Source organism: Sordaria macrospora, chromosome 4, assembly GCF_033870435.1.
Source record: "Sordaria macrospora chromosome 4, complete sequence".
Classification (NCBI taxonomy): domain Eukaryota; kingdom Fungi; phylum Ascomycota; class Sordariomycetes; order Sordariales; family Sordariaceae; genus Sordaria; species Sordaria macrospora.
Genome location: NC_089374.1, coordinates 1,133,033 through 1,154,658, shown reverse-complemented (window position 1 = coordinate 1,154,658; position 21,626 = coordinate 1,133,033). Strand labels below are relative to the sequence as shown.

General features: G+C 51.8%; 4 protein-coding genes across 4 annotated transcripts; 2 read left to right on the top strand and 2 right to left on the bottom strand.

The window, feature by feature from the left end:
• The first annotated feature begins 166 nt into the window (after positions 1–166).
• SMAC4_06493 (uncharacterized protein) lies at positions 167–1,179 on the top strand. Its single transcript, XM_003344244.2, has 2 exons — positions 167–355; positions 419–1,179. The coding sequence occupies exons 1-2, from the start codon at positions 311–313 to the stop codon at positions 836–838; spliced, it is 465 nt and encodes a 154-aa protein (XP_003344292.1). The 5' UTR covers positions 167–310; the 3' UTR covers positions 839–1,179.
• Positions 1,180–3,393: 2,214 nt separating this feature from the next.
• SMAC4_06495 (uncharacterized protein) lies at positions 3,394–6,397 on the bottom strand (the record flags this gene model as incomplete). Its single annotated transcript, XM_003344245.2, has 1 exon — positions 3,394–6,397. Exon 1 carries the CDS (start codon positions 5,989–5,991, stop codon positions 3,394–3,396), a length of 2,598 nt encoding a protein of 865 aa, XP_003344293.2. The 5' UTR covers positions 5,992–6,397.
• A 1,969-nt stretch (positions 6,398–8,366) lies between these two features.
• Positions 8,367–17,932, bottom strand: SMAC4_06496 (uncharacterized protein). Its single transcript, XM_066090461.1, has 6 exons — positions 16,069–17,932; positions 13,174–16,007; positions 12,762–13,119; positions 9,093–12,707; positions 8,979–9,035; positions 8,367–8,902 (listed from the first exon to the last, which is right to left on the bottom strand). The coding sequence occupies exons 1-6, from the start codon at positions 16,793–16,795 to the stop codon at positions 8,808–8,810; spliced, it is 7,686 nt and encodes a 2,561-aa protein (XP_065946753.1). The 5' UTR covers positions 16,796–17,932; the 3' UTR covers positions 8,367–8,807.
• A 1,999-nt stretch (positions 17,933–19,931) lies between these two features.
• On the top strand, positions 19,932–21,072 carry SMAC4_06497 (uncharacterized protein; the record flags this gene model as incomplete). The annotated part of the gene is made up of 3 exons (XM_003344248.2): positions 19,932–20,234; positions 20,307–20,357; positions 20,451–21,072. Exons 1-3 carry the CDS (start codon positions 20,179–20,181, stop codon positions 21,070–21,072), a joined length of 729 nt encoding a protein of 242 aa, XP_003344296.1. The 5' UTR covers positions 19,932–20,178.
• Between the last annotated feature and the right edge of the window lie 554 nt (positions 21,073–21,626).

Genomic DNA, 21,626 nt, shown 5'->3' with positions numbered 1-21,626 from the left:
AGGTCAGGTTTGTTTGCCTTGCCCTGCCCCTGCCTGCTTCCACACCTGCCCACTGCCCTGCTGAGAGCCTGCCTTGCACTCACCCTTGCCCCTCATCCTTGTCTTGGCCTGCTCCTTTCCGATATAAGTATTTGTCCCTTCTTCTCTTTCTGCTTCTCTCTTACGTTCCACAATCCAACGACTCAAAGATACCCATTTCACCTTTTTTCGCATCGAAATACCCAAGAGCAACGCTCGCTTAATACCATACAACAACAACAACAACAACAACAACAACAATAATCACCAACAAAACCAACCAACCATCAAAATGAAGTTCTCCGCTGTCCTCGCTGTCTTCGCCCCTGTGGCTCTTGTACGTTCCTCTCGATCCAGATGGATGGATGCCATTCACAGCTGCTAACCACCTCAAAAACAGGCCCAGACCTCTCTCGGCCAGTCGGCTTCCTCGGCTCTTGGCTCCGCCTCTAGCAGCGTCTCCTCTGTTCTCGCTTCCCAGAGCTCTAACGCTGCCTCCGTCAGCTCCTCCGTCAGCTCCCAGGTCAACAGCATCTCCACCAGCGCCGACTCTGCTGTCGCTTCCGTCACTAGCAAGGCTGGCGACTCCCTCTCTTCTCTCGAGTCTCAGCTCTCCACCGCCACTGGCTCCGACCGTGATTCCATCACCTCTGCCATTGCCTCCATCACCAGCGGTGCCAACTCTGCCATCAGCTCCATCACCAGCAAGGCCGGTTCTGCTGCTAGCTCTGCTACCAGCAACCCTGCCGCTCCCATGAAGACCGGTGCCGTTGCCATGGGTGCCCTCTTCGGTGGTGCTGCCGTCATTGCCAACCTCTAAATTTTCTTCTAAATCAGGAGAGAGTGAGGGGATGACTTAGAGTCAGCCACTGAACTCGGGAGATCTACGAATGATGGATGATCCTCTTCTCGACATTCACGAGTTCTGAGGTTGCTTGTACAACAAGAACACACCACATATTTGACAAGCGCCCTCCGCAAGGGATTCTGCTACACATGCTTTTTGTTTCAAAAGATTCCCTACCCAGAAAGGGTGTTTCGACGCTTTGCTATGGTTTGACGCTGAAATGAAGATAATGGGATTATGGATGGGATTTTCCATTTGTTGGCTTGGAGAAAGTAAAGGAGTTAATATGACCGGGCTTAATACAATGTTCCTACCAACATCGCTGTTCTCCATAACGTATTGTGACTCTTACTGTTCCTCATGAGCTAACATCCAGACCAGCAAGCTAGAAACACGGGTGATGGTGAGTGATCATGAGACCATGATCCAATTGCCCAATCCGCTCGTATCCAGAAGTCTGATGAAGAGCTGGCAGGGTCGCTTACCAATGGAACCATCAGCGTCATAGACACTTGGCAGAACTAAACCCAAACAGGGCTCTTGCTGCATGACAGTACCAAGATATTCATGCAAGAGAGCAGATCCACTGGAACACTAACAGACCTAAAGTATCTTGCTTGCTATCTGTGGCGAAGATGTACTTCACGCAGCTACTGCGTCTGTGCATGCGCTTACCAAGTTTCTTACCTCCGCCCAGCAGGACCAAGCAATCATCGCCGATGTAGGATGCCATTTGCAGCTTTCGCAATTGCACACTGACTGCATCTGTCACGTTCAGGCGCGGCGTTGGCACTGAGCCACGCCGAAAACGCCGACGATGACCTTCTCTCTCTGTCTCATTGCTTGTGACATTCGTATGATTCTCCGTGAGCCTTGTCCTCCTCGTGCTTTGCAATCTGCTCGTGGATTTTCGTGCAGCGCATCAGGATGGCCGGTGGCAGTTGTTGTTTCTAGCACTTTGGTGGTTAGATAAACACGAACGTTTTGGCGTACCGGCATGCCAAAGCCCAGACCACCAGATCTGCCAATGTGCGGTCCTTGCATTGCTGCCAATGGGAGGGACAAGATGCCCTTACAACTTTGCCTAACCTAACTGTTCCTCAAAAGGGAGAAAAAAAACCCTTGCCATTCTCGAGGTCGTTAGGATCGGTTCTATCTTTTTTTTATCCTCTTTTCATCAACAGTTTGCGGCGAAACAAGCGAGTGTCCTCAGACTCCTTTCAAGAACGGACGTCTAGAAACGCGAGCTCGGCCCATTTTCCATGCACACATACATATATGCACAGTCCTTGAACGTCCTGCAGGTTCCGAAAGGTACCGACGGGCATATGGGCTTTCTCGGGCGTCAGATGCTTGCGCAGTGTGCGCCTACCTACGTTCCTGGATGCCGAAATGTTGGCTGTGTAGCAGGTACATACATGTACCTACAGTGCTGCAACGGATTGAGAAGGACTCGGCTTGTCGCTTGAGGGTTGATATCACAGCGGACATGTGAGTGGAATTGATGTGGGTGAGTGAGCGGGTGGGTACTTGAGCAGAATTAGGAGAAGTGGGAATTCTTTGTGAGGATCTTCCTGGAAGACGGTAAAAAAAACATCACAAGCCAGTCCGAGACTGTACAGAATAGTTGAATAAAATAAAAGTTTTTGTATTGCCAAACCCTCACCTGCCTTCCTCTGCGTCTGGACTCTAGAGTAAGAAAGAAAAAGAAGAAATTTCAAACAAGAACAATGGACCTCCAAAAGATGATATTGGAAGGCAACTGTGAGTCAAGCCAGGACTTGTAATCTCCGACGGACTGCGAGGTAATACCCCGAGTCATGATGCAACTTGAGGAATCACAAGAACCACTTTTAGCATGAATTGTCACATGAGATGATGAGGATGCAGATGCCGGCATCGTTTTCTCACATGCCGGCCGTTCTGTCTGTTGGCATCGTCAACATGTGAGAACCGCGTGGTTGACCGAGACAAGCCGCTGTTGATGTTAAGAGAGCGTCTATCATCACCGCGGGAACTTCCTGCTTTTTGTCGTATAATAATGGGGAGAAAAAAGACGGAGAAGAAATGAAAAAGAATGAAAAGGGGGAACAATGATAAAGGTTGGTGGGCAATGGGTCGGTGTAAAGGGAAGGAGCGTAGGCTGACTTGTCAACTGGTAAATGGTCTTTCGTCGGTTCGATCTAGAAATGGTGGTTGTGGCTACAAGCCCGGGTGATCTTGAGGCGTTCAGATATAGAACCACTTATAATCTCTTCCATAATCGTGCCAACTTTCCTTCACCGACCATTTGCAACTCACGATTTAGATGATGACAGCAATCCAATATTTAGAAACAAAAAATTGTCAAGTATCCAAAACATGGTATCAAAGAACGATAGTAAGAATGCCAAAAAAAGTGTAAATAGTCATCATACCATCCCCAGTGAAAAGGCATTTCCCCCTTTCATACCGCCACGCCACACACAACCAAAACCACTGCAAAGCAAATCATCAAAACTTCAAAACTTCAAAACTCCAAACTGAACTCACAAAGCCTCAACCCCCGCCCGTCTCGCCAGCCCACCCACACCACCCGCTCCGCCCACGCCCATCAAAAACCCCCACTCCCCCCTGGTAATCGGGCTAATATCATCATACCCATTTGGCGTCAGGGGGCCCAATCTGTTACCAAACCGATTGTACCTGCCCCCACCGGGTGAGACCTCCAATCTTTCATTGTCAGAGTCTTCGGACTCGTTTTCGACGTCCGAGTTTTGCGAGCCGAGATTGTTGGAGCTGGAGCTGGAGCTGGAGCTGGAGTTCCCATTGTGCAGGATCCCATCCAAGGTGTTGCCTGATGAGTGCGGCGGCTGCAGCCAGATGTTGATTCTTGTTGCTGTCAGGGCGGTGCGCGGGGAGTCGAGCGGGCGGGCGGTGTGTTGTTCTTCCTCTTCTGATGATGATGATGAGGACGATGATAATGGAGAATCTGAGGAGGGAGATTGGGTGGTGGTGGTGGTGGTGGTGGTGGTGGTGGGATTAGAGTTGGAGTTGATGATGACTGTTGATGGGGAATCAAAGTCTGAAGAGGGGGACTGAGCACCTTGGACGGTGGAAGGAGATGAAGTTTGGGATTGTGGCGATTTGGAGGCAAGAGGGGAACATGAGTTATAGATGAACCCGCCGCGCTTAGGCTTGTTGGAGGGAATCACGAGCTCGAGTTCCATCTTGGCGAGTGTGCGTTGGACGCGGATGGGGGTGGTCAGTTCGAGGTCGGACTGGCGTGCTGGGCTGCGGGGAGCGAGGTGGTGTCGGGGTGATCTCTTCCTGTTGGAGGATTTTGGTGGTTTGGGGTCGAATGTGGTTTGGAGCTTGAGACCCGCGAGCACATTTGATCTGGGTGATCGGCCGGGAGGTGCTGGGGATAGGCGGGGGGTTGTGCGGTGGAGTTCTTGCATTTCGTGGATAACGACGCGCTCGACTTCGCGGGTCGGGGTTCTGTCGTCGTTGTCACCATCGATGTTGATGTCGACGGTTGGGATGGGAGCAACCAATCGCGATGGTTGAACCTGGCGATATTGTTGAGCTCTGTTAACGTTGACCATCCGCACCTCCCTTCCCACACCAATTTGCCCCACGCCAATCTGGACATTGCGGTACCAAGCCTCGATGTCGTCCATCTCCAGCTTGCTCTCCAGATCAATTTCGTCCATCATGTCGGCCATCTCGTCGAGATCAATGTCCTCCTCCGCCACGACAACCGCCTTCTCGTCACCACCGTAGTAGTAAGGACCAACCCACCCATTCGACACCGGCGCCACCGGCAACGGCTTCTCCTTCATTACACGAACTGGTTCGGGCATCTCAAAATCACCCATCAACTCAAAAATGCCCTGCTCTACGCCCTCGACCTTATCAACCGTATCATCCACCCACCCCTTCTCCCTTACATCCCGCCCACCCCTATGATCCCTTCTGCCATACGCTCTCCCATACATCCTCCCGACCTCCTCCAAGCTCCGATTGCTAACGGGATCCATAAACCTTGCATACGCGCTAACAAGGCAACTCTTCTTGAGCTTCTGGCATCCGTTCCCCAGCACAAGTCTCCTTAACTCATCCACGGCATCTTCCAGCCTGCGGTGCGCAATCGATCTTGACACCGACGGCTTATGGTTCACCGTCCGGGTGTAGCACTGCAGCGCCGAGCGGAAGGTGTACAAGTGGTCAAGCGAGAGGAGACGAAGGCCGGCTGCCCCCGAGGAAGAGGAGGAAGGGCCGAAAAGGACTTCGTTTTGGGCCAGAGAGCGGTGCAAAAGCTCGGGGGGGAGGCCGAGTGTCGAGGCGGGGATGGGTGGTGGGAGGGAGGAAGGGGAGATGTTGAATTTCTTGGCAGCTTTTTCGAGAGTCGAAGAGAGGAGTTTGTCCTCTTTTTCCTTGAGCGGGATGGCGTGGATGAGGCGGATACCGAAATCTGATGATGTCGGTGATGAGGGTATCTGAAGCAGGGCAGGGCCGAAGCCGCGGGTGGCGTGGAGGCCGGCGCTGGGAAGACATGTAGTGTTAATGTTGTCGGCGGCCATGGAGGAGGTGGAATATGGCGTTGCTGGTGTTAAAGGCGCCGACGGTGCTTGGGAAGCACCCGGGCTGAGTGGCCATCGTCCTGCTCCTCCTACTCGGCCGCGGTGGTTGGTGAAGACGGAGTCGACTGTTGATGCTGTCGAAGCAGAAGTGAGGGAGGCTTCGGAGAATGTGGGTGACGTGGCTCCATAGCGGTAGTCGGTGTTGATGTTGATTACCCTCTCCTTGATCGGACCCGTGTCACCACGAACAAATTGCTTGAATGCGTGAGCAAAAGTAGGCTTGGCTGGGGTGCTGGCAACCGAGCTTGAGGTCGAGGAGGAAGGAGTGCTACCGCACGAGAAAGACTGAGCGGATGGAGAGCCGAGTGGAGAGGTCGGAAGCTGGTAATCCTTGCGGATAACCAAGAGAGTGAACTTTGCTCCTTTCCTCTGGAGCCTCTTGGAGGCATACTCGAGAGCCGAGGTGAGATTGCCAGGGAGGTGATCACCACCTTCGGCGAGAGAAGAACCAGCGCCCAGAGGAGGGGAGATGCGGGTCTTGAGCGGGAGCGAAGAAGACATGTTTGATTTATTGTTTTTCGGTTTCAAAATGGTATAATGAGACTTGGCGGAGAATGGCTGAATGAGGACAGACGGTTGCTAACGAGTGGTGTCAAGGTCCGGCCTGTCGGTGGGGTAGTATTGTGTCGTTGTCGTCCTTTGAGATCTGTAACAAGGAGATCTGGTCGGTGATGTCAAGCTCGAAGAAAAATAAAAAGATAAACACAAGAGCAAGGGTGGGCGTAACAAGGAAATAGTGAGTGATGATTGGCTCAACCAGATGTTCCCTCACGTTCAAAAGAAGAGGTTGTTTCCCTATTACTAACCCCGTTGCTTCATGATAATGGAATGGAACTGAAGGGGAAAAAAAGAGAACTGGAGACTTGATGAAACAAAAGAGAGGATACCCATCAAGTTTTAACCTCTGAACAAATTCCCAGTCTAGCCCAAGATGAAACCAGCCCAAAGGACCCAATGGACTGGGTTAAGGGGGTAAAATTCTGAAACGAGCAAAGAAAAGAAAGTGGGATAAAAAAAGAGCTTGGGGACTGGCTGCTTGAGTGGGCGGCTACGCAGAGCGGTGTCTTCTGCGGTTGTGGTGATGAGATGTGAGCCAGAAGCAGAAGAATCTCTGAAACTTATGCAGGCAGGGGGAGAGGTGAATAATAATTACCCTCCTTCGGGCGTCAACGAGCAATCTCTTGTTTCACCTTTCTCACATCCTGAAGAAAGTGACCAAAGTCAATAATTTGCCCAGGACATGTCCAAAAGCGTTCCCTGGGAAAGCCTGGCACGCCTGGGTCTTGTTCGTGGGTGGCCCATCCTTCCACTGCTAGGGTGACATTTCCACTCGCAGAAGCGCAACCGAGCAGAAAAGACGACCGGCCAGTGGGCTTTGCGGGCGTCGTGGGTGTTGATGGCGTGTGGTTGTGGTCCCCGAGCGGGAACCTATGGCGTGTAAGTGACGAATGCGCCCAAGTGCATCACTCGGCTTGTAAACATTCAGCACCGTAAGCGTGAGCTATACTTGTGAGGCTCCTGTTCTCGCCGTTGCTGTGCTCCTTTTGGCCTTCTATTTTCTCTCGCTGTCTTTGCCATTGCATCCAGACCTCATACGATTGATGTTTGATGAGCTTCTATCTTCATCACATGTCCAAATATCTTACTCCGCTGGGGATGTGTGGATTTCGATCAAAAACCGACCTGACTTGACTCAATGTGATGAAGTGAAAAATGGAAGAATAAGAACACTTCCCTCAACAATCCCCAATCCCAATCCTAATCCCAATCCCACCGTACCTGCAAACTCTCATCACTGTGACAACTGCAACCTCAGCTCCCCCTGTCCGTCCACTCAACCGCGCAACCGCCAAAGATCCCACAAAATCCCACCATGTCATGGGTGCTCGGTTGGTTCGACCACTAGCATTCAATAGTCTGGTCAGGGGGGTCGGCGGCTAAACCCTTGGCGATGGCACTACTATGTTTTTTCGCTTACACTACTTTCCCCTCCTCCACAACCACAACCACCTCTACCCATCCCATCTTCCACACCTTCCAGCCCCGAGTCCATTGGGCAAAATAACTGGTGGTCAAGCTTTCACTCCATGCGTGCTTGGGTGACGATCGTGGCACCAGTAGTGTAGTGTAGCTTGAAGTTATTGAGAAGCATGGATTGATGGATGTTCTCGACGCTTTTTACAGTTTACACTACCCCGCCAGTGTTCGCGTCAATTGGAAGGAGTGATCGTCGAGAGATCATCATCCAACGACCGAGTCGAGTCGCCGAGGTATCGTGCGTGCGTGCGTGCGCTTGGGAGCTTCGATTGCAAAGACGAAGAAGTCGGAAGGTCTTAAAGGTAGGGCTGACACCTACAAGGGTTCGTGAGTGTTTTGTCAGCAAGTTATTGGCTGGAATATTATCGTCCATGGCGGGTGCTTTTGAACGACATCGTCGGGAGCCTCGTGGTCAAAACAAACCTTCAACATACAAAAGCATCCATAGGTAACACAAACCACGCACTCGAACAGAGCACAACAGTGTCAAAAGACAACACACAAAGTACAAACCCTTACCCAACCCAGCTCGGTTAGACGAAGGACAGAGTCTTGCACAACACAGCATCTCAGGCTGGACCAAGACATGCATATTGCAGCCATGTACATACGGTATAATATCGCCAGACGAGGCAGACTTGCAGACATGCATGTCCACAACATGAGAATTTCCCCCTCAGCAGCCACCAGCTTGGCCGCATGCAGTTAACCATATCCAGATCCATCCACTTGCCCGCTTGCCCGCCTGTCTGCCCGGCCAGCCGGCCTCCGTCTCATCGACCAGGCCTGCCGCTGCCACAATGCATTCACAGCCGCGATTCATCACGGGATTTCATGTCGTGGAACTCGGAAAGAGTAGCAAAATGACTTGACTATGAAAGTCTAAGTGTATGTGTAGAGCTATAATGACCTCTGAAGAGTCTGAAATACTCTAAAAAGGCTGAAATCACAACTTGCCCCTAACCGTTTATGCCCAAGACGCCAACGCTTTCCATACCAAACCATATTCCCATCCATTGAGTGCCCGTGCCATTCCATTCCATGCTGAGATGAAGAAAATTAAGGGAGATGTAAAACATGCTGATTCTCCCACCCTTTTCGCTTCTTGTCCTTTCCATTGTTTGTCTATACCTTCGACACGCTGAACGCCCATGTCCTTGTCCTCTTGAAAATTCCATAGCTCTTTTCTGCATGAAAGCTCCTTGTTAATCTATCCCTTCATGTCTGGCAAGCCAAACACTTCAACGATGCCGCTGTTGTCGGCCACGACGCCTACGGCGCTACTGCAGGTCGCCTTCGTTAACCTCCTCCGTTGACATCTTGACATCTCCCAGTTCATCAAACTGTTCAGAGTTAACTGACGAATTCTCCCACTCTGTATTGATCAAGATAATAATGTTAGGCGAGAGTGTCGCTCGATGCGATGCTGGAGGAGTCGTCAAGCAACATACCGGACCCATCTTCTTCCACCTCGTCTACCTTCAGCGCGTGCAATCGTTGGCCGATAACTGTGCCATTGTGTCAGTCATATGCCGCTATCCGTCTTTGGGGAAAATGCAACTTACCATGAACAAGCCTTCTGAACCCCTTGGCCTCGTTATCCTCTTCAGGACCACCCGGAGGAGGCAAGTACTTGATGCACTGATCAATTACCCGTTCCAGGCTCTGAACAAGTCGCGCTGACACTTCGATGCCCGTCTCCACGAAATTGTCCCTTAGGTATTGCAGGCACCGGATTCCTAATCGCTTCGCGCTCGTCTTCATGCACTCCGCTTTCCTTTTATCCTGCTCGGTATCGCCAAATGAGGGTGATGGTCCGTACTGGAAAAGCTTCTCGTTCAGGAAGCGCTCAGTCTCCAAACTTGTTCTCGCATCATAGTGGCCCAATAAGCCGGGAGCCCAATCGGGAAGGATGCTGATCATTTGAAGAGTAACGGTCTCATCATCCTGGCTCTCTCGATGGGAATCGAACAGAGCCCGGTGGAACTCCAAAAACGCTCCGCCATCTGCACTCTCCACGACGCGGCATTGGTCGCAAACATGCTCTATGAGCTTGTCTACCAGTAACCTGGTAGGCGCATGACGGCAAAAGATCAGTGACGCATGTAGGAAAGGATAGATGAGCTGGCTTGAGTTCTGGCTGCTGATATTGGCGACAAGAGCGTTGAAAATGCCCTCTTCGAGCCATCGGTTTTGCTTCACCAGGTTGATGATTATCCGGTGGGTGCCCTCAACGTTCTGGTAGATGCTGATGAGCTTTTCGGCAAAGATGTTGGCTTGAGTCTTATCCCACATCATTTCCAGAAGGTTGGCTTCCATTTGGGTATACAGGAAAGGTTGTTCGAGCCATGGATCATTCTGAAGGCGCTGGTCAGGCCGGCCCACAGTAACCCTGATCTGGTTATCGTCTTCGACTTGCATAGAGGCGAGCAGAACATCCAGCAAACCAATGAGTGATCCGAAGTTGGGCAACCGGTTTTTGGCTCGGCGCGAGAGCTGTATGGCAAGCTTTTGGTACTGTTGACCAATGCGCAAATTTGCATCAGCCATGATGAGCTTCAGAAGAATCTCGAGGAATGGCCTCTTCAAGTAATGCGCCATCTCGTGGCGTCCCAGCTTGACGAACGCCCCCATCAAACCAAATACTTCAGGCCACGACCTCGTGGTCGAGCAGATGTTCGCAAAAAGGGTCTCAAAAAGAAGCATGACATATTCCACGGCTGAATCCTGGAAATCAACGTCATTCGCATCGAGAGACGGCAAACCGTACCGCGATGGTAACTGTTCCTTGATGACCTTGAGCGCCTCAATCAAAATTCCGAGCGTCTTCTGGCGAACGTCGGCATCAGGATTTCTCTGCAGAAGCATCCGTAATGGCTCATACGGCCCAGAAGAGCACCGAAAGATCTCTAGGCTCGAGTGAGGACAATCCCCAGAGAGTTGCACGATCTCCTCTGCCAGCAACCGGAAGTCTTGCAGATCTTTCAGTTTCGAAGCGACCTGGTCCAGATGGCCGAGCCCCATCGTAATGGCTTCGCACTCAATCGCATGATCTGGAGTGCATTGATGACCGTTAGATTGCCTCATCAGCTCCAGGGCGCGACACACATGCCGTGTGTGGTATGGGTCGAACAAGCAGTGTTTTCTCAGCAATGTCATGTTGTCCTCCCCAATCCAGGGTTTTAGGTAGGGCAACATGTCGACCCGGAGCGGGCTGGCTTGCCCAAGTTCGACAAGCTTTTGTTGCTTCCTTGCAAGAGATGACGACCGTTCATAAAACAGCATGTAGGCACTATAAGACTTTTCAAAGTGCATGCCGTTGTGGTCGGAGCTTGATCTGTAATCGATGCCGCCGAAGCAGGCGTTTTCCAGCTGACTAGGATCAAAGTTTGTCACCGAGTCATCATTGTACTCAACCCACACCGGCTGTTCGCTTCTCGACGGCCGTTCACGAATGTAGGAATAGTAGTGGCCTGACTCTGCCGTCCCAGAGTGCACTAGGACCCCGACAAGCTCAAAGACATCCTCTTGCTGGTCCTCGTCTGGATTCTTCAAGTGCTCCATGGTATAGGGGTGCATATCAATCTTGTCGGGAAAAGAGAAAAAGTCGTTGATCTTGCTCCTCTGAAGCGTACGCAGATTGAAATCGAAACGTTTCAGATGGAAGATGAGATTGTCGGGGATATCCTTCAGGCAAGCCCTCTTGACAGCATCAACGTGACAGTTGCATTCCGAACACTTGTACTTGTTCTCGCCTTCCATAATCTCTCCATCCACATATGCTTGCAAGCTCTCTTGCAAAGTGGTCTTCCCTTTGATGTCACACTGTATGGCAGAGAAAGGTTCCAGCCGTTCGGAGACATGGCTGCATTCCTTGGAGGCGACCTGTTGGACTAGCTGTCCTCCGTAGAATGAGCGGAACCGGCGTCTCTCCGCAGTGTTGGGAAACTGCCCTTCCCATCGATCGAAAAGAAGGTTGTAGAACTCGTCGACATCCATCTGGTTAGTGACGTCGATCACCGTATCCTCGTACGTTCTGATGCTCCCAATGCAGTCATCCGGGTTGGCAAAGCGACGTATGCTGTTTTGCATGAACGCAAAGAGTCTCTGCATCTCAAGGAGTAGCTTCTGAGACCCCGCAACCACGTTCCGTACTGGGCTTTGCAAAATGTACTCACGGAAGTCCGTGTTCATGTAGAGCTGAGTCAACAAAGAGTTGAAGTAGCACGTGTTGGATAGGTTTTTCAGTCCCACATAGCCGGCTGAAGATCTGAGAACTTTCTCCCGCTCATACGGCAGAGGAACTTCGTACAAGTAGGGGTGGTATTCTGGGTCGGGGCGTGGTGGGGTCAAGGCCTTCAAGTCCCCGATGAGCCATGAAACCTGTGTTGGGTCTTCGGCGACGAGGACCAGAACGATGCCCCAAAGTTTATCCCTCGTGGTATCGGTAATTATGGGCCTCGAATTCTCCGCCTCTTTTGTGCCCAAAGGCGGATAGAGATGCTGCCAGTAGATTTTGCGAGCGACGCCGGCCAGTGTGTCTCCAAGATCCTGATGCCCGCTGACCATCGCCCAGATCAGATCGATCAGGCCGCTAACGGCAACATCCACCTTAGAGGGTTGTGTAGGGTCCTCAAAGGTCTGATACTCAAGGAGCAATCCGATACACTCCTGGGAAAGTTTCTGAACGTCAACTAGATGTGAGTCGCAACTTTCCAGAGTCTTCAACATGCTCTGGCAAAGTTCGAAAAACTCTGTGGGGTTACCGGGGCCACTCATGGCCGACCGCACAAAGCCCGAGATGATAGGCCATAGGTATGCGCGGAAGGGGTTGTCACCAGCAGACAACGTCTCTGAGCCCTGAGCAACCCTTCCTGGATCGGTGGGGACACCAAGATCAAACTTCCCTAGCAACATCTCCTTTGTACTCTGCCTAACGCTTGCGCGTTGGTCATGTAGTAACAGATCCGCGAGCAATGTGGGGACGTCATGATGTTCGAAGCACGCTTTCATGAGTTCTGGACTCATCGAGCAGGCTTCCAAGATGCTGTGGAGGCAGACCTGTATGCGACGAACAGTGTGTTCGACTGCGCTGTTGTGACAGGAGACTAGAATGCTGACCAACCGATCCAGCAATGTTGCGTCGATGAGGTCGATAGCCGAGTTTGGTAGGAGCGGATCTGCAAGTGTTAGTGTACGTGTCACAATGTGTATCAAAGCGTTGAGACGCTTACCTTGGAGTATGAGAACCAAGCATTCTACCAAGTTGAAGATCCAGTCAAGCTGCATTTGATGACTAGGCCAGTTTCGGGTCAAACTCTGGTCCGATATCGCATCAACCACAATGCGCAAGCCTCTAAGCAGAGATTTGCTGTGTGGGTTGATTGTATCTTCGTTCCCGTTGACACCCTCAGCGTGGTGATTGACAACGCCTTCTTTTGGAGGCTCGATATATTCTCGTAGGGCATAGACGGAATACTTGGCCTTGAAAGGCTGATCCGTCGGGAAGATATCCCGGTGGGTTGTTGAAGGCTTATCAATGAGCTTCAGGATGTTTTCATCGGCCGGAAGTTGGCTTAGGAGATCATATATCTGCATCGTGTTAGTAAAAGAGCCGTCGGAGCAATTGACACGGGGATAGCTTGCCTCTTCCGAAATCTTCTCCATTGTCAAGCACTCATACAACTCCTCAAAATGACGCAGAATGACAACCTCAACAGGTGAAGCTCCGGAAGGTATGTTCTCGCTAGGTAATGCAGCATTGTCGTCTGCTTCGCGTTTGACGAGGATCAAGCCGTCATGAATACGCAGTTCCTCCAGCGACTTGCACATCAACTCCTCTCGAGGTAGGAGTATATTTCCTCGGTAATACATCCGGTAGTTACCAAACCCCGTGACCTCACGCAAGCTTCCAAACAATGACCGGGCCGTGTTGAGCTTGCCGATACTGAGCGGAAGTACGTCGGTTTGGGATTCGCCATCAAACGACTGGTATTTGAGTTCAGCTGGGTCTCCCTCGACCTGCTTCGGTGGATACAGGCTAAGAGCGCGAAGATCAGGTGCGGAAAACTTGGGATTATTCTTATACTCCCGATGAAAAGCTGTGAGAACGGCAAGCGGGCGGACGCAAAGGCGTTCCTGGTCGCATACCTGCTGCTCTAGGGTCATCGTGTCATTCATCTTACACTTCCCGTTGGAGACATCGATGCAAAGACGTCTCAATTCCTTAGCCGCCGAGATCAGCTGGTCAAGGCAACGTTCGGCCAAGGCCAAGTGTAGTTGGCGAGCGATGGGGAGGGGAACCGGGCCGTGAGACTTGTTTCCCATATATACCTCCCCTACAAGGAGGTCAATGGCTGGCTTTTCAATACTACCCTCCGGTACCGATAGGATAATGCGCCAAAGTTGCTCTATCCCAAAATGGCCGATGCTCTCTGTATCTTCGACGAGGATACGCGGAGCATGGATGATCGGCAAGATGCCGGTGCGGATGAAGTCAATTGTGCCCAAGGTAAAGAACTCCGGAGCAAGCGATGGGAGAAAGTCGGTGAAGGAAGTGGACGCAACTTTTGCTTTGGAATTCTCCTGCAGCAATTTCCATCCCGCGGTCCGGTCTTCTTCGCATGCCGCCTCTGGACCAACAAGCAGGTTCCAAAGTTTCATGCTGATATCGGAGGGAATCTCGGGAGACCCATCGCCGAGAACCCAGGACAGAAGCTCTCTTCGAGGTGTATTAGCATAGCCGCTAATAACCGGAGGAAACCCGGCAGCCCGCGCGGTAGGAATCGAGCCTTCAAACTCCTCAACGAGAATTCTGACCAGGTCATGCTGCCTAGCCAGCAACTTGAGTTCCCTGCCCGCGGACGAGCGCGTCATCCTGGACAAAATCCATAGGCTTCCCAGTGCATATTGGGTTCTCAAAGAAATATCTCCCAAGCACTGCGTGTAGGTTTGCATGCGAATCTCCTCAGTTGGACCCTCCCTCAACAGCTCCGAGAACTTCTGTATTGCGTAGTGGTGGATTTCAGGGTAAGCAATCTGAGACTGTGACCCAAAGACGGAAGAATCCCGTACGAGGCGAACACATAATGAATAGGGGGTCGAAATGTTGCCTATTCTCTCCAGCTTGTCAGTCAGCTGCTGAATGACCTGAGTGCAGAAGTCCCTCACGGTTGAGGTGACCGAGTCCAGAGGCATCGCTTCCACCCTTGTACAGAAGTATAAGAGATCGCTTGGATTGAAAAGCTGTACGATCTTGCTGATCATGTTTATGAGCGCACTGGATATCCGCGGATCCTGGGTTGACTGGATAGTCTGGAACATGAGGTCGGTGTGTTCGGTGGAATATGTCCGGGTCACAGCCAGGAAGCCAATGATGTTGCTGGACTCTAGCGTAATCTCTGGATGGCATTTGGGTCCCAAGATGTAGGATACCAGGCCAGATTCCATGAGATAGTGGGCAATGTGCTGCAGGAAGGCAGGACTGGTGTCGTCTGAGTGGTTATTGTATCTCTTGTAGAAGCCAATCAAATCGGAGCACATTCCCACCGCGGATCGTATCCGAAGCTGCATTTGGCCGGACATGATGAGAGTGCAAAACATTCGAAACTTCCACAGATACGCAACAGCTTCAGGGATAAAGCGGGCGCTGAATGGTCTCGAGCCTTGTCCTTGATGTTGTATCACGGGCATGGAAGTGGTGCCATCTGCCGCGAGACAATGATGGTAGATACCTGTCAGTGAGAGGAGGTGGCGCAGTGTGGGTTCCCAAAGAAGATGCTTTTGGTCATCGCCGTTGATGATGGCCTCCAGCTTGGGCGAAAGAGCTTTGTAGACGACATATCCCGAGGAAATAACGCTCTTGGCAGGATCTTGGTTCAGGTAGGTTGGGTTTTCTGACCTGAGGGGAATGACTTTTCGTGTGATAGCCCAGAAGAGAAAGCTCACACATGCCAGGTCGTTGATGAGTCTGGGGTTCTTGGGCAACAACTCGGACACGAGTTGTGTAAAACGTCCAACGTGGAAGGGTGTGAGGGCAGGGCTGCCGCCATAATTGAGGAACGCGTCCACGATATGTGAGGCTTCCAAGACGTAACTCCACCCTTCGTCGTCCGGCTGTTGATAGAACCCATCGTGGTTGATGAGTGCAGAAAGAACGTGCATGTAACCGAGTGAAACAAGTTGCACCTGCCTCCGTTCTTCCACAGTTGCGCATTCCTCAAGGCGGTGAACATCGAGTTCGACGAAGAACGCAGTGAGCTTCGCAAACTGCTGATAAAGGCCATACGGCTCGCGTTTGATAGTCTTGACGCTCGGGTATAAGTGCCGCCGGTCGCACCATGCTGAAGCTAATGTAGGAAGCGAATGCCACAGGGGAGTGAATCGCGTGTACCAGCCAGTGACTGCAGAAATAGGGACATTTCTCATGTGATTCAGAAAGTCTCCAATCCACAGAGCAACGTTTCGGCCAACCTGCTCATCTGCGTGATTATTAACATCCATGAACTAGTTTACGAGAGCGGATCATTCAAGAATAATTACCTAGAAGGGGGGCCAGTTTTTCAATCGTATCCCGATAGGTCTCGTGCTCTTCGTGGAAAGGGAAGTCGGGCATATTATCCGTGACTGGCTCTTCCACGACAAGGGTCTCCTCCAAAGTGAAGACGTTGTCAGTCTCATTCCCCATCGCAACCTCAATCACAGGGCTACTGGCATCTGAGACCGGAGAGGGAAGAGCATCCTGAATGGCATCATCCCGGGTCATGTCAACCTCGGGCGCCTCCACGCTTGTTTGTACGTTATCGACTGACGACAATGGTTCTCCGGAATTCGGTAGAGAGGCTGAGGTGGGCGACGAAGGTATCGTATCGAGAGCGCGAGAAGGTGTCCGCACGTTTATGGTGACTCGATTTGACCGCGAGCAGGAAGGCTCAGGGTGTGTAGCCTTTGGCTCTGGGGTGGCAGGACGGGGAGCATTTGGAACGGTAGGCCGCTCTGTGCCACTGCTGCTATCCATCGTGTCGGGATCTGTCTTGGTTTCAGGTACCGGGTTGGTAGACGAGATGCCGGGAGAATCGTACGAGAGCCCTGTAGAGGAGGGCGAATCGATGGATCGGCTTCGAGATGGGTCGCTGCGAGAAGTACGCCTGCGCTTGGGTGAGGGCAGATCGGTATCCATGTAAGGATTCGAACCCTTTGTCGAGCTATGCTCAGATGAGATAGCACGTTCTAGGGACTCATCGGCTGCCGGATCTTGGTCTTGAGCCATCTGTATTACGCAGAGGAGAGCTGCGGGTGATGGTGGCCGGCTCGGATTTTTGGGCTCCGGTCGAGGAAGCTCGGCGGTGGCTTCTAAGTACCCTAGTCTTTAGCATGTATGGATGAAAGAGTCTCGTTGCTTGGAAATGTGAATGCAACGGGCCAGAGAAGCACGTATAGCTACCGAAGCGAGCAACACGAGGCTGAGGAATGTGGCAGCTTCAGAGAAAACGGCCTGGGGATAGGGCACGCCGGCTGAGAGGCCAATGAAGATGGATGGCGAATGGAGGTGCGAATCGATAAGTATCAGAGTGTTGTGGGGTAAGGCGTAAGGCTGTCTGTCAATGATGTTCAAAACACCAAGGTGCTTCCACTCCAAGCAACCCTCGAGGCGGGGGCTTGTAATGAGATGGGTTGAAGTGGCTATGCAAAGCGAAGTATGTTACTACTTGTGTGTTGCCAGCCCACGGACGGGGTGGTGGGCAGCAAAGTGTAGAGAGAGAGATGGGGACGGCCAGATTGTTGGACGCGACGGGACTCTTTGTTCAAGTCCGGGTTGTACGTGGTGCTTTCTGTGATGGTGCTTGTTGTGGTGCAAGGAAAGCAGAGGGGAAATGCCTGGATTGGAAGCACGCTCCCGTGCTCTGGTTCGCTACTCGCGGTTCGTTCCGTCAATACGACTAAACAAATGGCGGGTCAGTGTCATTCGAGACGGGTGGATAGATGAATCGATGTCAGATCCAACTTGTGAGGTCCGGTCGAGGGAGGTGATAGTTGTGGTAAGTGGGGGGGAATGGAAGGCAGGTGGAAGCCAAAGCTCGAGTGGGAGAAAAAGGTACTGGCGGGGGAGGGCAAGGGGTGTGGGTAAACAGGATCGGGAGGGGTTCAATGATGGAATGACGGGAGCTACCTTGCAGGTGGGGGAGGCGGCTCCGGGGCTGCTACCTACTGTACAGTGGAGGAGTGAATGACAGGTACAGCCCGAGCCGGTGGGACGGCTTGTTCCACCCAGAACCTGAAGTGCCCAACTTTGTACTTTGGGCTAGTGTAGAGTGTACGGATGGCAGGGGAAGGCAGGCAGGAGTGGCAGGGTAGGCAGGACTAAGATAGCCCAGTTGATGGTCAGACAAGGAGTGGTCAGGTTCATGTGAATGTGCACTAGCAAACACCTAATCACCAGTCTCGTCAAAGCGACCTCAAAGGCGACCTACAGGCTAGCTGCTGTGCTTTTGCACTTATTGCCCGTCCCCGATAGCCATATCAGGGGTTGCTTACACCTCTGATGTATGTTGTCGGCCTTGGCAGTGTATTGTCCGCAGCCTCGTGGTATCGAAACGACTGCAAGTGTGATGATGGGGGAATGACTGTTGTTGGCCAGCCCAGCCTCAACGCTTAGGGGGAAGTGGGAGGAGGGATCCAAAGCAATGATCGAACGAAGGAGGATACGTACCTACCGGAAGGCAGTGATGTGATGATGCCCACAAGGAGTCCTGTGGTCGAGTTGACAAGTTGACACTTGCCCTCATCGAGGTTGGTGGTGCCGACTTTGAAGCGTGTCGTACACACCTGGGACAGACAGGCGCGAGGTGGATCAACAGGTGAATGGAAGAGTGACGTCAGCCAGAACAGCCACGATAGGGAAGTAAGAATCGGTCGCGTCTAAGCTCGTCTGATAGGTAGCGTAAGGTAGGTAATAGTAGTAGAAGAAATGAGGTGTCAAGGTAGTAGCGAGGTACGAAACACGGGGCAAGGATCAAGAGCTGTTCCAAATGCCAAGCGCAGCGCGGACGTTTGTGGACGGGGGAAAGATCGTTAGGTACCAAATTCCAGATTTCCGACGAGGGAAGAAGCGAGCTGTCAGAGTGGGAAGAGGAATGGATGGGAATTTCCACTTAAAAAGAGTGTGCCAAATGGACGGCTACCTACTGACCTAATGCCAGGTGGTTCTTGCGGGGATGCGTTAACACAGGTGCCGGGGTACAGTGTACACCCGCCGTAACTACGCCCAGGCGGGGTATTTTACGAGGAATGGCGGGGTATTACGCGGTATTTACAGGGCATCTTGTGAGTGACACCGGACTCTCAGATATTCCATGTTCTTGGGCCTGTCTCTACATCGGCCCTACGAGATGAATGGATACCAACCGTAAAAGACCGTAACATGCTGGGTGACGTTGAGATATGTACCTAGGTAGGTAACAACCCAGGAAGTGGAAATACCTAACCCTCACTTGCTGACCGTTGCCAGATTGCTTTGCTTCAAGTGGAAATGGTCATCAGTTCTTCCGGGCGGGTCAATGTGAAACCGCAGCAATCTGTGCCGCCAGGCAGGTCTCGATGGAAATTGATCCATAGGCCTTGACTTCGAACGCGATTTCAAATTTGCTACCTACCTAGCTCAGGCTCGCTACATACTTCTTGCTTCTCGAGGAATTTGTCCAACATCGAGCAGAGTCGTCACGAGTGGCGACATGATTGGGGGGGAAATCTGGCAATAGCTCTACTGTGTAGTCTAATCAGCTTGTACCCAAGCTCCCAAGATCTTGGAGTTACAACATTCGGCTTTCTGGTTGATGGAGGCATCCCTAATTTGGAACCGAGTGACGTGCAGCAGGATGCCGCCTAAGGTAATAGGTATGTGCCCTGTTCCTGGTCCATGAACCGCCGGGACATGCTCCAACGGTGCCCGAGAAAAGCTGGTGGTGGAGACGGATCGATGGATCGTGGATCTGATATCGCGGACCACATGTAGTGCCTGTATGTACAGATTCCACGCCCCTGTCTCAGCTAGAGTGTCTTGAGTAAACTTCCGCACCGAAGCCGAGCGGCTCTGTCAAACTTGCACCCGTGCTGTCGGTTTTAGACAGGCGGGCACCGCACATTTAATCCAAATATTGGTGGCGTGGTGCAGAAGGTGTACACCTACCTGACCACCCGATCCAGGTGTGTCCACTTTGGATGATCACGGTGCGGAACTTTAAAAAGCTGATGGGCCCTGCGGGGCGACGGGACAGGGCCGACTAAAACTTTCCACCCAGCCCCACGGGTACATGCAAATACCGGTACCGGTCTGGCGGCGGTAATCTCACGCGGGCGCAAATTACGCGCGCTTACCATTACGTTTCTTCCTCACGATTCGGTATATACGAAAAATACGCAAAAGATTTCACTGACCACTATCGCAGCATCGCTGAGTGTCGCACCGACGAATCTCAAGTAAACATATTCGTAGCACCCACTACTAGGCACGATATCTACTTTGCCAACACGCATTAGTGATTCAAACCGACTCCTTTTCGAAAGCTCCCAAATTTACATCTCCCTTGCCTCCTTATTAAATCCCAAGTTTGCAATCGACGCAGCCAGGTAGTTTGCCATCCCTGAGAAGCGACAATGGACCGAAAAAAGATTGTCCACCGTTTGGACACTCCCTTTTCCGCTGTTGAATGGTAGGTTACTCTCCCATTCGCAGATTCTCTGTAATTCCCAGGTGACAATCGTTTGCTCACACATTTCCCCAGGCCCCAAATCAGCCAGGAGAACCAAGATGCTATCCTTGAACTCCTTTGTCAGTAAGTCAACCAAACCATCGGCTAAATGCTCCTCTGTCGTCCCAAAGTACTCTGCAGCTGTAATCCTTGTCTATGTCTAACATTGAACTATAGCCTACTGTCTCCTCTAGGCCAATACCGAAGAACCTTCGTAACCCCATCCAAGGGGAAGCGGAAGCGGAAGCTGGCTGAACAACAAGGAGATGCCAAAACTCCCCAAGTGCCTCCTGCTCCAGAACTAGCCGCCTATGTTGATGTCGGCTTGTCAACCATTTCTCGAAATCTGCAAGATCTTCCAGCTGTCGCTGTCAGTGAGAAAACAGATGAAGCCAAAGGTGACGAGCACGATGACAAAGTGTCTAGTGGTGGCAAGAAGGCTCCTTACAGCATCGTTTTTGTGGCCCGCTCAGGCCAGTCCTCAGCGTTCAACTGCCATTTCCCTCAAATGGTCGCCGTGGCCTCCAAGTTTCAGCCAAAGGAAGAAAAGATGAGACTGGTTGGACTTTCCAAGTCCTGCGAGGAAAGGCTAGCAACGGCTTTGGGTATTCCGAGAGTTTCCAGCATTGCTGTGAGAGCGGACGCGCCGCAGGCAAAGGGCCTTGTGGACTTTGTAAGGGAACATGTGACTCCCATTGAGGTAGCATGGCTTCAGGAGGCCGGTTCGGGAAAGTTCCGAGAGACGAATATCGAGGCGGTGCCGACCAAGATCGGAAGCAAGAAGACGAAGAGCTCTTAGTGGCGGGAGGCAGCACAAACAGAATCTTGTGGAAATACGACCGGCATGGTTTCTGGGAGACACTTTCCTGAGAAACTTGCTGGTTAGACTCGCTCTTGCGATACTCTGCCTGGGCTTTCCGGTACAAACGCTTATACCGCTCAAACAGCTCGGGATGGGATGGCCAGGCAGCTTCGATACGCTTGACTCACCAGAGATGGATTTATTTGCTCATTTAAGGCTCGGATGGGTTGAGGGTCGGGTGACTTACCTGATGGAAGAGGCGCGTCATGCTTCCTAGAGCCGACAGACACTCTACCCATGAAAGACCATATATGCCCACCCGACCGTTAAATCCAAGGCTTGCCTTTACTTTCTACCTGGTACCTTTGAAACCTTTGGCATAAGTATATGTATCTACGGCCTATACGATATGTGCTTGACCGATCTTTCTCCACACATCTCTTCCGCCAATGACGAGTGTGGGACTTGAGGAAATGGAAGGAATGCCTCTGGTAATGGAAAGCGCAATCTCTCACTCACACGCGCCTTCCCGCCTCAAATGCCCCAAATCA